Raw genomic sequence first — 19,531 nt, forward strand, 5'->3', positions numbered from 1 at the left:
AGAGAACCTTGTAGAGCCTTACTAATACATTAATAACCATTAGCCACCTGTGGCTATGTAAACTAATTTAATTGCAACAAAATAAAATTTAAAATCCAATTAATTCCACAGTTACATTGACCACATTTTAGTTATTCTGTAATCACATATGACTGGCTAGTGGCTACCATGTTGGGATAGCACAGATAATATAACATACCCATTAGTGCTAAAAGTTCTGTTAGAGAGGACCATTTGAGAAAGTAGAAAGTCAGATACCATTCTGTGGCTTCGCATGAGATTGACTAGTTTCTTAAACCCCAACTTTGTGGGAGTTGCTTATCCTGGTGACTATAGTGCTTTACCAAACAGATATTAATGTAAAAAAAAAAAAGGAATTGCCGTCTTAAAGGTATTCTTTAAAGCCTTTAGTAAAGAGTGCAGGTCACAAGGCTAGCTATTATCTAAGTAAATGCAAGAGACAGCCAGTAAAGCACTATCTTAATTGTGTAGTAATCCTCTTTTGTGTGGATTCAAGAGAAAACTTCAGAAAATTGAGAGGCAGTCATAATATATACATTTATTCATAGTATCCTCATCCTCCCTCAGAATTTTACTGAGGAGTCTCAGCACAGGCAACAAAATGATTCTGATAACTATTGTTCTGAGTGGGTATTATCGGTAAGCTGTTAGTCCATTTAAAATAATTTTCTATGTTGTTGATTATTTGTAATATATATGTAAGTATAGCTTATACCTTAGAAATGTAGAACTGGAAAGGGTCTAGAAATTATCTAGTCCTTTCCTTTCATTTTACAGGTAAGGGTAACTGATGCTTAAGATAGGACAATAATTTATCCAAAGGCACACAGTCTTTGCAGACAGAGCCAGTTCCAGGACCAAAACATTTTGAGTTCATGTTCCCCCTTTCCCTTGGTACTATGCTGAGGACAAAGAAGGAAAGACTTGATTCATTCATTACCTCTTTTTCCAAAGCTTTTAATAACCTATGTGGGAGCCAGCAACATTAAGAGTGTAATTCCGGGAACTGAGTTTTATAATGTGTTTTCCTCTTTTTTAGAACAACAATTTGTAATCTTTATACAATGCCACGAATTGGAGAGCCTGTCTGGCTTACAATGATGTCGGGGACTCCAGAAAAGAACCAGCTTTGCCATCGATTCATGAAGGAGTTCACTTTTCTAATGGAAAATGCTTCAAAAAATCAGTATGGCCCTCGTTCCCTCCCATCCTCCCTTTCTTCCATCTATCCATTCATCCAAGCTATCTTAACTGTCCTAGCTGTTATTTATAATAATTAGATATCTAGATTGTGATCAAGTTCAGTTACAAAAATGAAAGTTAATCATTGCCTTTGGAAATTTTCATATTATTAATGAGCAAGACAGAATTATATAAGGTAATTAATATAATTAAAAGATACGGAAGAAGGCCAAAGAACCTTATGAATGAGAAACAGTAAAAATGTCTTTGTGTATTAAATTAAAACTCCTGACATTTTACGGAACTGTGTGAGGCTTCTCATTTTTCATAATTATATCTACATATGCAGTTTCATTCTATAGAAAATAACTTAACAAATATATAGATAAGTGCCAGAATTCCAATAATAATGTTTTTAGTATGGTACTTTATCATATTGCTTTCTTCTAATCATTTATCAAATTCTTAGACTCTAGATGAGTAATTTAAATGTTTATATTCTCTAAACTTTTCTTAATATTTTCCTGCCTTTCCCTTTTCAGTAATTGGGAAATGTATAGACCTACTGGTTGATTCATAAACACTGAAAAGAATCCATAGTTTTTCAAATAAAATGGCATTTTTGTTTTTTAATTATGAGTCAAAATAGCTCCTTGTGAATGCTATCTTTATTTTGAGGATTTTTCTTTTTTAACTAGTACAACAGAAAATTTTATTAACTTTGTTTTCATCTTGGTGATATACCTATCCTTTCCTCTATTCCTTCCTTTTTTATGATGATTGGCCATATACCCTCTCTGCTTTATTCTGTCACTGCTTTTTGCTTGAGGTTTTATGAAAGCATATTAGAATCTGATAGGATGCATTTTGTTTTCAGATTCTTGCCAGCACTCATTACTGCAGTTCTGACCAATCATCTTGCCTGGGTTCCAACAGTCATGCCAAATGGACAACCACCTATAAAAATATTTTTAGAAAAACATTCCTCTCAGAGTGTAGACATGTTGGCGAAGACTCATCCGTACAATCCACTCTGGGCACAACTGGGTGTGTATTCTGAAAGCCTTTATGTGATGCATTAGACTTAGACGTCTGTGTAACTGTCTGGAGTCACTATTTCATAGCAAAAGTAAATAGAGAAAAATTAAGTGCTCTCTTTTCCCTTTTCTTTCTAAAGCACTTCTTCGTTGTTTCATGACTGCTAAATTGTCTTATCCCCATCTTAAGTATAGTATTGTTCTTTATGGATACAGACCTGCAACTGCAACAAAAGGAGCAGAATTTACTACTAATTTTGGGGGCTTCTGGATTTTTTGTATTCAGTACCTTGCCTAGAAAGAATGAAGGAACAAAGATACCTGTGATTTCTAGAATAAATCTGGTTAGCTGAGAAGCAGTCATCAAGTTTTCCATTGTACCATGTTTGTTTCTTTTGTTGAGTAAATTTTGAAAACGTTTCCCTTAGTGCTCCACACTCCACTAAATAAATGGGTAACAGGAGAGAGGGTTTAATTGATGAGTTGACAGTCATTAGGAAGGCAGTGTAGCCTGGAGCTTAAATTTAAGCATAGGCTGGGGAGTCAGGCATACCATGTTTGAATCAGTTTCCCTGTTTATAAAGTAGGGATAATAAGTAGTACAGGGAATGGTTTAGTGGTTAGCATTCTGTGCTTTCACTGCCTCGATCTGGGTTCAGTCCCTAGTTGGGGAACTGAGATCCCACAAGATGTATGGAGTGGCCACAAATATATAAAATAAATAGTACATACTTTATAATGTGAAATGTAAATGAGATAACATGAGTATAGTATTTAGGACAGTGGTCGGTAAATATATGTAGTTGATGTTATTCCTGCTGTTACTCTGTTGCTGTTTGGTGATGGTGGAAGAACATAGTGAGAACATTTTGGTGACCTGGTAGAAACTTTAAATTCTCTTAGTTGTTAGGGTGAGTGAGCTTGCCAGGCAGATTGTCATGTGGCTTATTAATTCATATAACCAATCAACCTCTCTCCCTCACTCCCACTCTATTTCTTCCCTCCCTCCCTTTTCTTTTTTCTACAAAATTAAGGAATAATTGGCATACACCAAACACATGTATAAAGTATACAGTTTTGTAAGTTTTGATATATATGTCAAAATATATATGAAACCATCACCAAAATCATAATGGTGAACATACTCATCATTACAAGTTTTCCTCATGCCCCTTGTAATCACTTCCTCCCTACTCTGCCTGTTCACTGTCCCTTATACTCAGGCAGCCATTCGTCTGCTTTCTATCACTGTAGATTAGTTTGCATTTTCTAGAATTTTATATAAGTGGAATCATACACTAAGTGTTTTTCTTTGCTCTGAATTCTTTCATTCAACATAATTATTTTGAGATTCACCTATATTACATGTATTACTAGTTCATTCTTTTTAAATGCTAAGTAGTATTTCATTGTATGAATATTTAATTTAACCTTTTTCCAAATCAAGTAATTCAGTAGTTTTTTTTTAATTTGAACATTTCAAATCTGTTTTCAGTTTCACAGTCATTTATTGAATGCACAATATATCTAAGGCTCTGTACAAAGAGCATTGGAGGATATAAAGATGAATGTCTTCAAGAAATGACAGTCTTATACTGTAGGTAAAATACATATGGACAATAAGGATAATTCAGATAGGAGCTATAAGAAATTAAAAGTTTAGTGGGAGTTCAATTACAGAAGCTTACTTTTGTCCAAGGAAAGATGCTTGGGTGGGAAACTTTGGGCTGACAGATTCAGAGGGACGTGAAAGTACATAGCATGAGTGAAGGGGTCTCGGTGTTAAACGTGCTGAGCGTATTCAGGGGTCCAGTTTAAGTAGTCCACTTTAACTTGGACTTTGGATGAATAAAGATGAGAAAAGGTAATTATCAGAAGATAAACCTGGAAAAGTAAAGTGAAACCAGTCATGAAAGACTCACCATGCCAAAGCAGTTTGAATTTATTTGCTTGTTAGTGGAAACCTTGGGAGTAGTTTGAACAGCGGCATTGTGGTGCTAGAGCCAGTGTCTTAGCTAGAGAAGAAAATGTATCATGTTAATACAGTCTATAGCATATTATTTGAGACCTGTTTATGTTTATGGAATTCTTGTAAAGTTAAAATAGAGGTTTTTCAAAAGTTGAATTAAATTCCACTCCCCCCTTTTTAAATGTAATAGCTGTTCATGTATAGTGTGAATACAGAGGTGAAAATGAATCGTAAAGCTGAACACGTTGCCCTTTTGGGTCTATTGTGAGTATCCAGCTCTCTGGGGAATGGAATGGAAAGGAAAATGGACTTTTAAAAACACGGAAGTTAATGTGAGGTCCTGAATAGGACAGCAACAGTTGAGGTTCAGGAATATAATTTGAATCAAGGAAAGTTAATTATGTGATGTGACTATTTCAGCTCTGCTTGTTTTCATTTCTACTGCCTTCCTGTCCTTGGTCCCCAGCAAATGTGCTTTGGCACATGAGTACTTTAGTCATTACTTGTCCACCCAGATGTTGTACTCTGCGAGGGGACTAGCATGGAGCATGTTCTTGGTAAATGTGACTTTCACAACTGACTCTTTGCTTGTGGTTTCAGCACCACAGCAGCTGCTTCAGGAGGAAGCTAGAAAGCTCCTCCATTCACCTTTCTCTTTGGTTAAGATCATTCATCTCATCCTACTCCTGAATAATCACTCACCTCTGAGGGAGCCAAAAGTAAAACCTGACCTACCCCTCATACAATAAGAGGAGGTTTCTGTTAATTGAAAATAGGCTGCTTAGCTGTATAAATAGAGGATATGCCCATTAACTGATTTTTCTATTTCAGGAGACTTATATGGCGCTATTGGCTCTCCTGTACGGTTAGCAAGGACTGTGGTAGTTGGCAAACGACAAGACATGGTCCAGAGGCTGCTTTATTTTCTTACTTATTTCATAAGATGCTCTGAACTTCAAGAAACCCATCTTTTAGAAAATGGAGAAGATGAAGCCATTGTTATGCCAGGCACAGTAATTACTACCACTTTGGAGAAAGGGGAAATCGAAGAATCAGAGTATGTGCTGATCACAATGCATAGAAACAAAAGCAGTTTGCTCTTTAAGGAGTCAGAAGAGACAAGGACTCCTAATTGTAACTGTAAATATTGCAGTCGTCCACTCCTTGGGCAACATACAGAGAATGTTTCACGACAAGAGAGAGAAGATATTCAGAACAGCTCTAAGGAGCTGCTTGGAATTTCAAATGAGTGCCAGATGATTTCTCCTGACTGCCAAGAAGAAAATGCTCCTGATGTTAAACAGTACAGAGATAAGTCAAGAACTTGCCTTGATACTAAGTTAGAAACAGTTGTTTGCACAGGATCTGCTCCAGTAGACAGATGTGCATTGTCAAAGTCAGGCCTAGATCCAGCAGAGGAAACATGGCAGAATGAGGAGTTGCTAGATTCAGGTAATCACACAGGTAAAGTGTTGAGATCTGCAGGAATGGTTGTGGAAAAAAAACCTCCAGATAAGCTTGTGACAGCTGCATTTTCTTGTGAGGCAACCCAGACAAAGGTTACTTTCTTGATTGGGGATTCTATGTCACCTGACTCAGATACTGAACTCCGGAGTCAGGCAGTAGTGGATCAGATTACCAGGCATCACACCAAATCACCAAAAGAGGAAAGAGGGGCTGTTGATCAGCATCAAGAAAGTAAACAAACAACTAAATCTGAAGAGTCTGATATACCGAACATAGTATCTGGAGAACCCTGTGAACTTCCTTGCTGGAATCATTCAGACCTAGAAAGCATGAGTTTATTTGATGAATATTTTAATGATGATTCAATTGAAACCAGGACTATTGATGATATTCCACTTAAAACAAGTACAGACAGTAAACAACACTGCTGTATGTTAGAGTTTTCAAAAAGATTGTGTACAAATAATAGCAAACCAAACAATGAATTTTGCAAATGTGCAGGAACAGTTCACCAAGATTCATGTAAAACCTTTTTTACTCAACAAGACCAAAGAGGTACACTCTCCATTCTTGTCCCCCATGGGGATAAAGAGAGTTCAGAGAAAAAAATTGCTGTGGGAGCTGAATGGGACATTCCAAGAAATGAAAGTTCAGATAGTGCCCTTGGAGACAGTGAAAGTGAAGATACAGGTCAAGATGTGGCCAGACAAGGAAACAGTTATTATGGAGGAGAGCAGGAGGATTGGGCAGAAGAAGATGAGATACCTTTTCCTGGGTGAGTACGCAGTTTTAACCTTTCATAGAACTTATAAAAATATGTACCATTCTTTTTTTTTTCCCCCACAGAGTATCATAATTCTTTTATTGCAATAAAAAACACAAACATGAGAGCTACTCTCTTAACAAAAACTACAAATGCACAATACAGTATTGTTAACTGTGGCCAGTCTTGCACAGTAAATCTCAAGGACATATTCTTCTTGTATACTGATGTGACCTTTGCATGAGTCTGGGGGAGACAGTAAAGATAGTGGCCCACTTCTGAAAGGTGGTTCAGACTGTATCAGGCAGGCTCTCCTCTGCCTCTTTCCCTTTGTGAATGAAAGATAAGAGTGGAAGGTTCATACAGCAGGGAGAGACATTTGTAACATTAGAATGATGACCATTTTTATATAAGCTGCTGTTAACTAATCTTAGGAGATTTTATAATTATTACTTGGTCCTCCTTATATTCAACAAGTGACAATTTATTGCAGTCTTCAAATGCATGTAGATTTTTTTTTCCATTTTTATTAGTTGGAGGCTAATTACTTTACAGTATTGTAGTGGTTTTTGCCATACATTGACATGAATCAGCCATGAATTTACATGTGTACCATTCTTTTGTTTAACTGGTCTCTGAAAGTTGGTAGTAGCTAATATAAAAGAAGAGATCATTGTTCTGGACAAATTTTCTTTGATTATGTTGTGCTTTTACAAGAAGGATTAAAGGCTGAGAACTCATAGGTACTGTGGAAAAGCTTTGTGAAGACATTAGAGAAAAGTTATGTTGGTGTATGGGAGATTCCTTACTGTCCAGGGGTTTTCAAGCCGTTTAGGATAGAATTATGCTCCTCAGAACCTGTGCTGAGCCTGGCAACTCCACAGAGGTGGTCACTGAGAGAAGGTAGGAGATAGCTGTTAGAAATTAGTTTGGAAATAAGAGGAAAGCATGGAACATAAACTCTCAGTCAAGAACACAAGGAAGAGAGTCATACCTGAGAAATGTTACATACCAAGCTTTGGGTTTAGTGAATTATTTATACTTTGTTTTAAGTGATGGTTTCTGTAATTTGATTGTATTAAGGGTGTGTTACATATACACAAGGGCTAGCCTTCCTAAAGTCTGTTGTGAAAGATGCATGCTCATCTCATTACAGTTGTCCATCAAACTCTTTTTGGATACGAAGGAGTGTTTTGTGTTCTCATTGAGCCCTTAAGCCAGTGTGTTGTTTTGGTTTGCTTTTAGGCCATTTTTTATTTTAGGATGATTTTAGTTTTAGTATTTTTTATAGAGAATGATGGTACTGGAAATGTGGATTAGTAGAGTCCAAATTTTTTTTGTATATTTGTAAAATATATTTATTACTGAATAGATATGCCTTCTTTTGGAACTTTTCTCCCAGGTCGAAGTTAATTGAAGTGAGTGCTGTTCAGCCCAACATCGCCAACTTTGGGAGATCCTTGCTAGGTGGCTATTGCTCTTCTTACGTCCCTGACTTTGTTCTTCAAGGAATTGGGAATGATGAGAGGCTCCGTCAGTGTCTGGTGTCAGATTTGTCTCATGCGGTGCAGGTGAGTGACCTTCAGTGCTCTTAAATTTATTTCAGACAAACTATTAACCAGTAGAACCCAAAGTTGCCTTGTTTTGGTCACACTTCAGTGTATAATTGGAGAAGGAAATGGCAACCCACTCCAGTATTCTTGCCGGGAAAATTCCATGGACAGAGGAGCCTGGTGGTCGCAAAGAGCTGAACACGACTGAACACACACGGATGCACACACAGTGTGTAGCACAATTTTTCTCTAAATCCATCACTTTATATGTAGTTACCTGTATGTTTTGTACCTGTCATCGTGAAAATAAGTGAAAGGAATCTGTCAAATTGGAAATCTGAAAATACAGAAAATACTATGTGTATTCTTAGGTGTTCATCACCAAGTTATTTATAACATCAAAATATTGCAAATGCATAAATGTGAATGAAATTAATTTTCATTTCTGGCGTATAGTATTACAGTTGATTTTTTTATATATTGCTCTTGTATCCTGATGCTTTGCTGAGCTCTTTTATTAGTTTTCATAGTTCTTTGCGTGACTTCTTTGAGATTTTCTACATATAGCTTCATGTTACCGTCTTCTTTCCAGTCTGGGTGCCTCTTTTTTTCCCTTGCCTGATAGTATAGCCTAGAGTGTTTAGTACAGTGTTGCATTGAAGTGCTGATAGTAGACATCTCTATCTTGTTCTTTTTCTTAGGGAAAAGACATCAAGTGTTTAATTATTAAGCATAATAATGTTAGCTGTTGGATTCTTACACCATGCTCTTTTATCAGCTGGATGAAGTTCTATTCCTATTGTTTTGAGTTTTCTGTGCCCTACCCCTTTAAATCATGACCTAGTGGGGTTTTGTCAAATACTTTTTGTGAATCTATTGAAATGATCATGTGGGTTTTTCTGTTAATGTGATAGTTTACACTGATTGATTTTTAGATGTTAATCCAATCTTTGTATTCCTAGGGGTGAGAAAAATTCTATTTGGTCATGGTATATAAAACTCATTTAGCATATGAGTTGACTTTGTGTGTGGTATAAGATAGTGGTCCGGTTTCATTCTTTTGCAGTATGGCTGTTCAGTTTCTTAAGCACCATTTATTGAAGAAACTATTCTTGGGTCCTTAGTCAAATTAATTGAGCATATATACATGGGTTTATTTCTGTGTTCTTTAGTCTCTTATTGCTCAAATTTAAAAAACAACTTTTCTTTCTTTTATTGTTATAAGTAATATTGATACTGTTGCTGCATTTAATGAATTTAACGTTATTTCTTTTGGCTGGATTCCCAGAGATGAAGATATTGAGCAATTTTTAAATTTAGAACTATTTTCATGTTCTTGTTGCATGTTTGGTAGTTTCTTCTCCAAGGACAATGCTAGTTTGAACAGCAGTTTGTAATGTCCCTAAAACCTGTTCCGTTTAAAATATTGGGGTTCTCTCTCTTAAAAAAAAAAAGATAAATGAAGAAAACTGACTAGTTTTGAGGAAAGTATTTGTATCCAGCCTCAAATACTTCAGCTCACAAAATAGGAAATGTATTCTCAATTAAGAATAAGTTCCTATTGGGTATAGGCTGTTTTTTCCCAGAAGTTGATGGTTAAGGAAAAGACTGAAATTGACTAACTTGAAATTTTATCAGATTAGGATATTGCTTATGATAATCCATTGAGTGAAAAGAAGCAGCTTCAGAATAAATCACTGGTACTGCCCCCTTGTTTCTTTAACAACTCCTAAAATGAATTTATACTGTTATACAGTGGAAATGATAGAGATTCAGGGGGTTAGATCTGATAGACAGAGCACCTGAGGAACTATGTAACACTGTACAGGAGTCAGTGATCAAAACCATTCCCATGAAGAAGAAATGCAAAAAGGTAAAGTGGCTGTCTGAGAAGGCCTTACAAATAGCTGAGGAAAGAAGAGAAGCAAAAGGCAAAGGAGAGGAGGAACGATATATCCATCTGAATGCAGAGTTTCCAAAGAATAGCAAGGAGAGATAAGAAAGCCTTCCTGAGTAAGTGATCAATGCAAATAGAGGAAAACAATAAAATGGGCAAGATGAGAGATCTCTTCAAAAAATTGATAGCAAGGGAACATTTCATGCAGAGACGGGCACAATAAAGGACAGAAATGGTATGGACCTAACAGATGCAGAAGATATTAAGAAGAGGTGGCAAGAACTATGCAAAAAAGATCTTAATCATTCAGCTAACCACGATTGTGTGATCACTCACCTCGAGCCAGGCATCCTGAACTGTGAAGTCAGGTGGTCCTTAGGAAGCATCACCATGAACAAAGCTAGTGGAGGTGATGGAATTTCAGCTGAGCTGTACGAAATCCTAAAAGATGATGCTGTTAAAAGTGCTGCACTCAATATACCAACAAATTTGTAAAACTCTGCAGTGACTACAGAACTGGAAAAGGTTAGTTTTCATCCAGTCCCAAAGAAGAGAAAGTGCAAGTCACTCAGTCATGTCCGACTCTTTGTGACCCCACTGACTGTATAGTCCATGGAATTCTCCCGGCCAGAATACTGGAGTGGGTAGCCTTTCTCTTCTTCCCAATCCAGGGATCAAACCCAGGTCTCCTGCATTGCAGCGGATTCTTTACCAGCTGAGCAACTAGGGAAGCCCATCCCAAAGAAAGACAGTGACAAAGAATGTTTTAAATTACCACACAATTGCACTCATCTCACAGGCTAGCAAAGTAATGCTCAAAATTCTCCAAGCTAGGCTTCAACAATATGTGAACTGAGAACTTCCAGATGTTCAAACTGGATTTAGAAAAGGCAGAGGAACCAGAGATCAAATTGCTACCATCCATTGGATCATAGAAAAAGCAAGAAAATTCAGAAAATCATCTGCTTCATTGACTTTGCTGAAGCCTTTGACCGTGTGGATCATTATAAACTGTGGAAAATTCTTAAAGAGATGAGACTACCAGACCACCTGACCTGCCTCCTGTGAAACCCGTATACAGGTCAAAGAGCAGCAGTTAGAACTGGACATGGAGCAACGGACAGGTTCCAAGTTGAGAAAGGAGTACATCAAGGCTGCATACTGTCACCCTGCTTGTTTAACTGTAAGCAGAGTACATCATACGAATTACCAGGCTGGATGAAGCACAAGCTAGAATCAGGATTGCTGGGAGAAATACCAATAACCTCAGATACGCAGATGACACCACCCTTAATGGCAGAAAGTGAAGAGGAACCAAAGAGCTTCTTGATGAAAGTGAAAGAGGAGAGTGAAAAAACTGGCTTTATTAAAACTCAGCATTCAGAAAACTAAGATTATGGCATCTGGTCCCGTCACTTCATGGCATATAGATGGGGAAACATTGGAAACTGTGACAGTCTTTATTTTTATTTTCTTGGACTCCAAACTCATTGCAGATGGTGACTGCAGCCATGAAATTAAAAGACAGTTGCTCCTTTTAAGAAAAGTGATGACAAACCTAGACAGCATATTAAAAAGCAGAGACATTATTTTGTCAACAAAGGTCTGTCTGATCAAGGCTATGGTTTTTCCAGTAGTCATGTATGGATGTGAGAGTTGGACCATAAAGAAAGCTGAGCACTAAAGAATTGATGCTTTTGAACTGTGGTGTTGGAGAAGACTCTTGAGAGTCCCTTGGACTGCAAGGAGATCAAACCAGTCTATCCTAAAGGAAATCCCGAATATTCAACGGAGGAACTGATGCTGAAGCTGAAACTCCAGTAGTTTGGCCACTTGATGTGAAGAACTGACTCAGTGTAAAAGACCATGATGCTGGGAAAGTTTGAAAGCAGCAAGAGAAGCAGATGACAGAGGATGAGTTGGTTGGATGGCATCACCATGAGTTTGAGCAAGCTATAGGAGTTGGTGATGGACAAGGAAGCCTGGAGTGCTGCAGTCTGTGGGGTAGCAGAGTCGGACACGACTAAGTGACTGAACTGAATTGTAAGTGAGTTTGATTTGAATCAGTTCTAATCTCAGACTTAGGGTTTAGGCCCTTCTTTCTTGGGAAACTGGGCTTCGCTGATGGCTCAGAGGATAAAGAATCTGCCTGCAACTTGGGAGACTCGAGTTCGATCTTGGGGTCAGGATGATCCCCTGGAGAAGAGCATGGCAACCCATTCCAGTATTCTTGCCTGGAGAATTCCATGGACAGAGGAGCCTGTAGAGCCCATGGGGTTGCAAAGAGTTGGACATGACTGAGAAACTAACACTTCTTGGGAAACTACTGATGTGGGCTCATTTTCCTTTATCTTACCAAAAAAAAATAGCTTTAAAAATCTTAGCCATGTGACTTTTGATTGAGGAGCCATAAAGTGAATTTCTAAAGAAGTTTTTAAGCCTTTAAAAAAGAGATATGTTTCTTTCATAGCAGTTTCCTCATTACCTGTTTAGGCATTTCCTTGTGAGGCTAGTAGATGGATTTCCATTGTGATTCTCATCACCTGAAAATGCCTTCTGCTTTTGCAAGACGTATCCTCCTTTAACCGGAGAAGGCGATGGCAACCCACTCCAGTACTCTTGCCTGGAAAATCCCATGGACGGAGGAGCCTGGTAGGCTGTAGTCCATGAGGTTGCGAAGAGTCGGACACGAATGAGTGACTTCACTTTCACTCTTCACTTTCATGCATTGGAGAAGGAAATGGCAACCCATTCCAGTGTTCTTGCCTGGAGAATCCCAGGGATGGGGGAGCCTGGTGGGCTGCCATCTATGGGGTCGTACAGAGTCGGACACGACTGAAGCGACTTAGCAGCAGCATCCTCCTTTCACAGCTTGTTTTCCACTTTAATTATTTAATCCTATCTCCCACCGTATTTTTCTTTTATAAGAACAAAAGTAGTTACATTAAATATATATTCACTCTTTTCTTGTTTCTTAAAAATGTAAGATTTACTTTTCCTCTTTAGATGTATATACCATTTCCAAAATTATGTTTCAGTATTGAAGTTGATGAAAAGTATTATATCCTTGGTAAGAGTTGAATAAGAAATATTTAACTACCATTTATAAAAACAAATATAGAATTTACAGTTTCATGGGAAGTCTTCACAGTGTTAGCTTTCCAGCGTCCTTCTTGCATTCTCTTGTTCCCCACTTTCCAGTGTCATTTTCCACAAATTTGGTTACATGCATCTACTTCTCTTTTTGAGTCTTTTCATGGTATTCCCCTTTACAGAATTATCCATAATCCTCTTCCATCTTTTATTAGGAATGCTATTCATGCTTCAGTGTCATATCCTTGTGTTCCTTCTACTGTGTAACTTCCAGTCATACAGAACCCACTGTTGCCCTCCTCTGACACCCCAGCACTTGGTGACTGTTTAATTCATTATACAAGTATTTTCATAGCTCTGTATGTATTTCTTTTTAGCTCCCTCATAGGACTGTGAGCTCCCTTCTCTTTGTTTCCTTAGCATCAAGCAAAAAACTTTATTCTGGACCAGGAGATATCCCTGGGGGGTTGCCAAACTTGGGTTTTTCCAGGAGTAAACTTGTTAACATCCTTGCTATGAAATTTTAGTAACAGTGAAAATTATAAAGGAGAAAGGCCATTGGGTTTAAGTATTTCAGATTGTAGTTTATATTTCAGTCTTATTGCTAATATGTTAATTCATATGGCCAATGGTGAAGAAAGCCTTATCTTTCTGAATACAAAAAGATGTATTGAGTATCTCTTATTTATGGTGGTACTGTGTACTTAATTCTTTGTGGGTAAACCATGGGAACTCAAGGGCACAGGCATATGCCTATGGTTCTTTTATCCATATATGTGAGCTGAAAATATTTTTTCTCTCTGTTTCTTAAATTTTCTTTTTAAAATATCATTTAGTTGAATGCTTCTGATAGAAATTTAAGCAGTATAAAGATATACAAAGCCAAAAGTGAAAATTCTCTATACTCTTAATATTTTGTACTTCTTCACAGGAAACTTTATAATAGAGAGTTTGATTTGAGTATTTTCTTTTTTCTATACATTTTCATTTAGATAAAGATCTGAATTTTTAAGAACATAACTGGGATATAGTGTGCATACGCGTGCACATGCTCAGTCATGTCTGACTCTTTGCAACTCCGTTGTAGCCCAGCAGGCTCCTCTGTCCATGGAATTTTCCAGGCAGGAATGCTGGAGTGGGTTGCCATTTCCTCTTCCAGGGGATCTTCCCGACCCAGGGATTAAACCCACATCTCTTGTGTCTCCTGCCTTGCTTGGCAGGTGGATTCCTTACTACTGTACTACCTGGGAAGCTGCATGTAGTGACTTTTCTCCCCTCATTTAACCACATATCCTGAGAAACTTGTTATAGTATGTGTTGATTTGTCTCCTTTTCAACTGCTGTATCTATACTCTGGATATATAAAAACCTAGTACACATAGCCAGGAAGAGATAATCAAGGGACAGCCTTGGAGGTGCTCAAACAAATTAATGCCTGACTGGATGGGATAGTTAGCACAGAACCTTATCATTGACCTTTCATGTGAATTTATTTCCTTCCTATTTTTAAAACATTTAGCTCTTTCAAAGTAAAAATGCTTTCTTTCAGTTGCCTGGCACATAGTTGGTGGTAAATTTGTTGAATTAATGACCAAAATACTTTTTAAAATTCAATTTCTGGATTAAAGGATACAAAGTTCTGGTAATGAATCTATTATGATTTCTATAAGATATCTCAGGGTATTTGTTATTTAGCTGCTTTCTTCACCGTCAAGGATTCTTTGGCAGTAACTCTCAGAAGTTTCATATTCCTTTGTTTTGTTTTTGTCTGATATCTCTTCCTTGCCCATCCCATTAACATTATCTTTGGAAACTTTTCTTTTTTTTTTTTTTTTATTTTTTTTTTGAAACTTTTCTTTTTTTAAGATGATTTCTTTTTCTTTTTTTCCAGCATCCAGTATTGGATGAACCAATAGCAGAAGCTGTCTGTATTATAGCAGATATGGATAAATGGACTGTTCAAGTGGCCAGTAGCCAGAGACGAATGACAGATAATAAACTGGGAAAGGAGGTGTTGGTTTCCAGTCTTGTTTCCAATCTGCTTCATTCCACTCTTCAGCTTTATAAACATAACCTGTCTCCAAATTTTGTAAGTATGTGTAAGGCTTGAATTACTGTTGGCACTGTGATAACTAACTTAACCCTATTGTCATTCATGTGCCTACATTGAATACTACTGTTATCTTCATTATTATTTTCCTGAAAGAAGGTGTTATGGACTCAATGTTTGTGTTCCTCTAAAATCAATATGTGAAGCCTGCAATGTGATACTTTTGAGAAGTAATTAGGATTAGATTAGGTTATGAGAGGGGGACTCTCATTATGAGATCAGTGGCCTTATAAGAAGAGGAAGAGAGAGATTCCACTTGCTCTCTACCATGTGAGGACACAGGGAGAAGGGAGCCGTCTGCCAGCCAGAAAGAGAGTTCTCACTAAAACTCAGCCATGCTGGCACCCTGATCTCAGACTCCCAATTTCCAGAACTGTGAGAAAATAATTTTCTGTTATTTAGGCCATTGAGTCTGTGGTACTTTGTTGTTGCAACTCAAGTTAAGACAGAAAGGAATATGTACGTGTACTTGTCTATATAGTCTATATGATTTCTGCAGTACCTGGCTTAGTATTATGTGAAGTAATGACATGTAACAAGCCCTAAGCTCTGTGCAGAATGCCAGTGCATTGTGTATCCTCATTTTCATATTAGGACTTTGGATGATCATTTTTAAAATTTTTTAAATTATTTATTTATTTATTTGGCTATGCCAAGTCTTAGTTGCAATATTTGGGATTTAGTTCCCTGACCAGGGATTGAACCCAGGGCCCCTGCACTGGGAGTGTGGAGTTTTAGCCACTGAACCACCAAGGAGGTCCCTGGATGATCCTTTTTTATAACACTGGTAACCTTTTTCTGAAGATGCCATTTCCAAGATTTCAAGATTCTTTCCTTTTTTGGTTAGGAGAACTGTAATATAGCATAGTGAAAAACCTTTGTAGATCAACATGACAAAAGCTATATATGACAGACCCAAGCTGGCATTATACTCAGTGATTAAAGACTAATAAAAGTTTTATCCTTAAGAACAGGGAGAAGATGTGGTTGTTCACCTTCACCACTTTTATTCAACATAGTATTGGAAAGTCATAACCAGAGCAGTTAGGCAGAAAAGAAGCAAAAGGTATCCAAATTGGAAAAAAAGAAATAAAACTATCTCTGTTCGCAGATATGATCTTATACGTAGGAAACTTAAGATTCTACCAAAAAACCCTGATAGAGTTAATAAATGAATTTAGCAAAGATGCAAGAAAATCAGCATGCAAAGATAGTTGCATTTACGTATGCTAGGAATGAAGTCTTGAAGAAGAAATGAAGAAGGCAATTACAGTAGCATTAAAAGAATAAATTACTTAGGAATATATTTCACCAAGGAGGCAAAAGACTTCTACATTGAAAACTACAAAACATCTCTGGTAGAAATTAAAGACATAAATAAATGAAAAGTCATTTCACATTGTTTGGAAGACTTAGTATTATTAAGGTGATAGCACTAAGAATGAAGCTGGGGGACTCACTACTTCTAATTTTAAAACTTTATACAAAGGGACAGTAATCAGTGTGGTAGTATCATAAGGACAGACATATAGACCAATTGATTATAGTATCCTCCAAATAAACCCTGTATGGTCAATTGATTTTTGACAAGGACGCCAAGACTATTCAAAGGAGAAAGGAGTCTTTGCAGCAAATCCTACTGAGAAAACTGGATGTGTCCATGTCCCTGGAGATGGGAAAGGCTACCCACTCCAGTATTCCAGCCTAGAGAAAACTGGATATCCACATGCAGAAGAATGAAGTTGAACTGTTACTTTATGCCATTAACAAAAGTGAACTTTAACTTAAATCTAAACTTTAAACCTAAAGTTAAAAAAAAAACACCTATATTTAAATATTAAACCGTAAAACTCTCTAAAGAAAATGTAGGGGATAATCTTCATGATACTGGATTTAGCAGTGATTCCTTGGACCTGGCATCAAAAGGACAGGCAGTAAAGGAAATATAGATAAATTGTGATTTCATCAAGCTAAAAAACTTTTGTGTATCAGCAGAGGGAAAAGACAACTGACAGGATAGGAGAAAATGTTTACTAATCATGCATCTGAAAAGAGATTGATATCCAGAATATATAGAGAACTCCTACAACTCAGCAAAGAAACAACTCAAAAAATAGTCAAAGGACCTGAGTAGACACTTCTCTAAAGAAGTTACACAAATAGCCAATAAACACATGAGAAGATATTCAACATCCATTAGTTATTAGGAAAGTTAAAATCAAAACTACATTGAAATACCATTTCACACCCATAGGATGGTTTTGATCAAACAAACCCCCAAAAGAACAAATATTGAATACAGAGAAATCAGAACCCTTATGCATTGCTGGTGGGAATGTAAAATGGTGTAACTGCTGTGGAAACAGTTTGGCAATTCCTCAAAAAGTTTAACATTGTATTGTCATGTGGTCCAGCAGGTCTGCTTCTATGTTTATAATCAAAATAACTGAAAGAGGGGACTGAACAGTTGTTCCCTATTTTTCACAGCAGTATCACTTGCAATAGACAATATTGGAAACAAGTCATGTCCATCAGTAAATGATGTGTAATACATAGAATGGAATATTTCAGCTATAAAGAGGAAGAAAATTCTGATACATGATACAGCAGGGTTGGAACATTAAGCTAAGTGAAATAAGCAAAATACAAAAAGACAGATATTGTGTGGTCCCAGTTACGTAAGGTGTCTGGAATAGGCATGTTCATAGAAACAGAATAGAGAGGTTACTGGCAGTCGGGGGAAGGAGGGCATAAAGGGTTATTTTGTACTGGATGTAGAGTTTCTGTTTGGGATAATGCAAAAAGTTCTGGAAAAGGATAGTGATGATGGTGTACAACATTGTGAATATACTTAATAACATTGAATTGTGTGCCTAACAGTAGGTAATATGGTAAATTGTGTGTGTGTATGAATCCTATTATTAACATATGTTTTATAGATAATTTCTTTTTCACTTATGGCATTTTCAGTCTACATGAGCATTATATTAATACTACCAAAAATATACCACAAAAGAATGTGTGTCAAGAAATCTATTCAGTTTTTTTTTTCTGAAGAAAAAGAAAATGTGTTTTTATTAGGAGCTTTAACAGCAACTAGTTTTCATACAAGAGAAATACTCTGCAGGAACTTAGTATGTTGGCACGTATACCTCATGCTTTTTTCTCATACATGCATATATCAACAATTCACATGAAAAGACACTTATTTTAGTGACTTATGCAAATTAATTGACAAGAAACAAAATGTATATGTTTTAGTTTTTAATATTCCAGCCAAGAAACATTTCTTCTAGTGAGGCCTATAGAGCATTCTCTATGAGCTGCTGGAAATTTTTTTCTTTTGCTTTCCATAGGAGAATGCAGCCTTCTAATGTAAATACATTTGAAGTATATTAATTTATAAGAGTTACAGTTATCAAATTTGGAATAAAAACTTATTTTTCAAAGTGCTGGATATGGATGGTGGTGATAAGTTGTATAACCTTTTGAATGTACTTAATGCCTCTCAGTTATATAAAGTAGTTAAAATGGTAACTCTTGTATTTAAAATGGTTAACTTTATATTATATGTAATTTACCACATTAAAAAATTGAATCAGTTCTAATGAGATGGATGAAACTGGAGCCCATTATACAGAGTGAGGTGAGCCAGAAAGATAAAGAACATTACAGTATACTAACAGATATATACGGAATTTAGAAAGATGGTAACGATGGCCCTATATGCAGGGCAGAAGAAGAGACGCAGAAGTACAGAGCAGACTTTTGAACTCTGTGGGAGAAGGGGAGGGTGGGATGTTTCGAAAGAACAGCATGTATATTATCTGTGGTGAAACAGACCACCAGCCCTGGTGGGAGGCATGAGTCAAGTGCTCGGGCCTGTTGGGCTGGGAAGATCCAGAGGAATCGGGTGGAGAGGGAGGTGGGATGGGAGACCGGGATGGGGAATTCGTGTAACTCTATGGCTGATTCATATCAATGTATGACAAAACCCACTGAAAAATAAAAATTAAAAAAATAAAAAAATTTTAAAAATTAAAAAAAAAAAAAAAAAAAAGCTCTGTAAAATCTAAATCTTTGATACAAGCTAGTGAGTTTACACTCCTTTAGCTAATATTGCATGTTTTCAAAATATGCTCCAAATTTTAGATTATGTTGAAATAGCTAAGTAGAATTGTCAAAGTATAATGCTTTGGAATTTGCCATTACTTTGCATTGTGCATTTTCTGACCTCGTTCTTGGTTCCCTCCTAACTGCAGTGTGTAATGCATCTTGAAGACCGGTTACAGGAGCTGTACTTCAAGAGCAAAATGCTGTCTGAGTACCTGAGGGGGCAGATGCGTGTTCATGTCAAGGAACTGGGAGTGGTTCTAGGGTATGTTCCTGATTTCTTCTCTGGCTTTGCTTTCTCATTGCACTGTCTTTATTTAGGAAAG

The 19,531-nt window shown here is 36.9% G+C and overlaps 1 protein-coding gene across 2 annotated transcripts in view; it reads left to right on the top strand.

Moving 5' to 3' along the window:
- The window catches only part of FNIP1 (folliculin interacting protein 1), a 118,175-nt gene that overhangs the window by 94,083 nt on the left and 4,561 nt on the right, over positions 1 to 19,531 (top strand). For both annotated transcript variants that reach the window (XM_065918162.1, XM_065918163.1), the window contains 6 exons: positions 1,061 to 1,207; positions 2,081 to 2,250; positions 5,041 to 6,451; positions 7,842 to 8,010; positions 14,874 to 15,071; positions 19,355 to 19,470. In XM_065918162.1, the coding sequence (XP_065774234.1) occupies positions 1,061 to 1,207; positions 2,081 to 2,250; positions 5,041 to 6,451; positions 7,842 to 8,010; positions 14,874 to 15,071; positions 19,355 to 19,470 (2,211 nt within the window). The remainder of the gene's footprint in view (positions 1 to 1,060; positions 1,208 to 2,080; positions 2,251 to 5,040; positions 6,452 to 7,841; positions 8,011 to 14,873; positions 15,072 to 19,354; positions 19,471 to 19,531) is intronic.

Source organism: Muntiacus reevesi, chromosome 1 (assembly GCF_963930625.1).
Source record: "Muntiacus reevesi chromosome 1, mMunRee1.1, whole genome shotgun sequence".
Taxonomy (NCBI): domain Eukaryota; kingdom Metazoa; phylum Chordata; class Mammalia; order Artiodactyla; family Cervidae; genus Muntiacus; species Muntiacus reevesi.